Source organism: Lepisosteus oculatus, chromosome 13 (genome assembly GCF_040954835.1).
Source record: "Lepisosteus oculatus isolate fLepOcu1 chromosome 13, fLepOcu1.hap2, whole genome shotgun sequence".
NCBI lineage: Eukaryota > Metazoa > Chordata > Actinopteri > Semionotiformes > Lepisosteidae > Lepisosteus > Lepisosteus oculatus.
Genome location: NC_090708.1, coordinates 27,223,800 through 27,224,903, shown reverse-complemented (window position 1 = coordinate 27,224,903; position 1,104 = coordinate 27,223,800). Strand labels below are relative to the sequence as shown.

The 1,104-nt window shown below is 38.9% G+C and overlaps 1 protein-coding gene across 1 annotated transcript; it reads left to right on the top strand.

Annotated features, from left to right (window-relative positions):
• The first annotated feature begins 258 nt into the window (after positions 1 to 258).
• On the top strand, positions 259 to 846 carry LOC138242255 (olfactory receptor 6C4-like). The gene has a single exon (XM_069197744.1). It carries the CDS (start codon positions 259 to 261, stop codon positions 844 to 846), a length of 588 nt encoding a protein of 195 aa, XP_069053845.1.
• Positions 847 to 1,104: the final 258 nt, after the last annotated feature.

The window sequence follows — 1,104 nt, the reverse complement described above, 5'->3', positions numbered from 1 at the left end:
CTTGTCCTCTTTCTGGCCACCTTCCTGGGGAACTTCCTTATTGTGGTGTTAGTTGCTCTGGACAATCGGCTCCACACACCCATGTATTTCTTACTGTGGAACTTGTCTTTCTTAGATGTATTGCTGACGACAGCCATTATACCCAAGTTATTAGCAATTCTTCTAGGTCACAATAGAAGTGTTACTTTAATGGGCTGCTTTGCACAGATGTATTTTATCATTTCAGTAGGAGCAACTGAAACCTTCCTTGTTGCAGCCATGGCTTATGACCGATATGTTGCAGTGGTGAAGCCTTTGCACTACACCACCATCATCAACACCAAGGTGTGCATTACAATGATTGTCACAGTCTGGGTTCTTGGCTTCCTGGTTCCTCTTTCACCCTTAATTCTTATAACACCTCTGCCATTTTGTACAACTAACTATGTTAATCACCTTTTCTGTGATTATGTCCCTGTCTTGGCATTATCCTGTGAAGATGTGACAGCCCAAGAGAATCTTGCATTGTTCCTTGCTATCGTTTCTCTGTATGTGCCCTGTCTATTTGTCCTGTGGTCCTACTGCAAGATCATTCTATCAGTAATAAGACTGAAGTCTGTGGAGGGCCGTAAGAAGGCTTTCTCAATGTGTTCATCTCACATGGTGGTGGTTGTGATCTACTATGTGTCCTCTGCAATGGAGTACATTGCATTGAGAGTGGAAAGCATTTCCCCCGAGGGGCGCATCTTCATTGGTAGTCTTAACTTTTTTTTCACTCCATTAATCAACCCCATCATTTATAGCTTAAGAAATGAACACATTAAGTCAGCAGCTCAGAGATATCTGAGTTTCAAGACAATTTTTTGAGCTGTATTTTCCCAGTTTTGAGCTGTAAGCTACAGTATGATTTTTTAAATCCAGTTTTTAAAAATATTTACATATTATACATAATAACTTTATGGTCTTGTCCACACTTCTGAGCTGTTTTAATAAGCATTTTGATACAATCTCCTTTTTTTACTTTGTAAACTTCTTGCAGTATAACAATACTTTTGTATTGTATTTTTAACAGTGAATTTCATGGTACAATACTTTAGCCTCCTGGTAATACAAGCTCAACATTGT

Coding starts and splice junctions, on each gene's coding strand:
- LOC138242255 (XM_069197744.1), top strand. CDS start 259: ATGGCTTATGACCGATATGTTGCAGTGGTGAAGCCTTTGCACTACACC.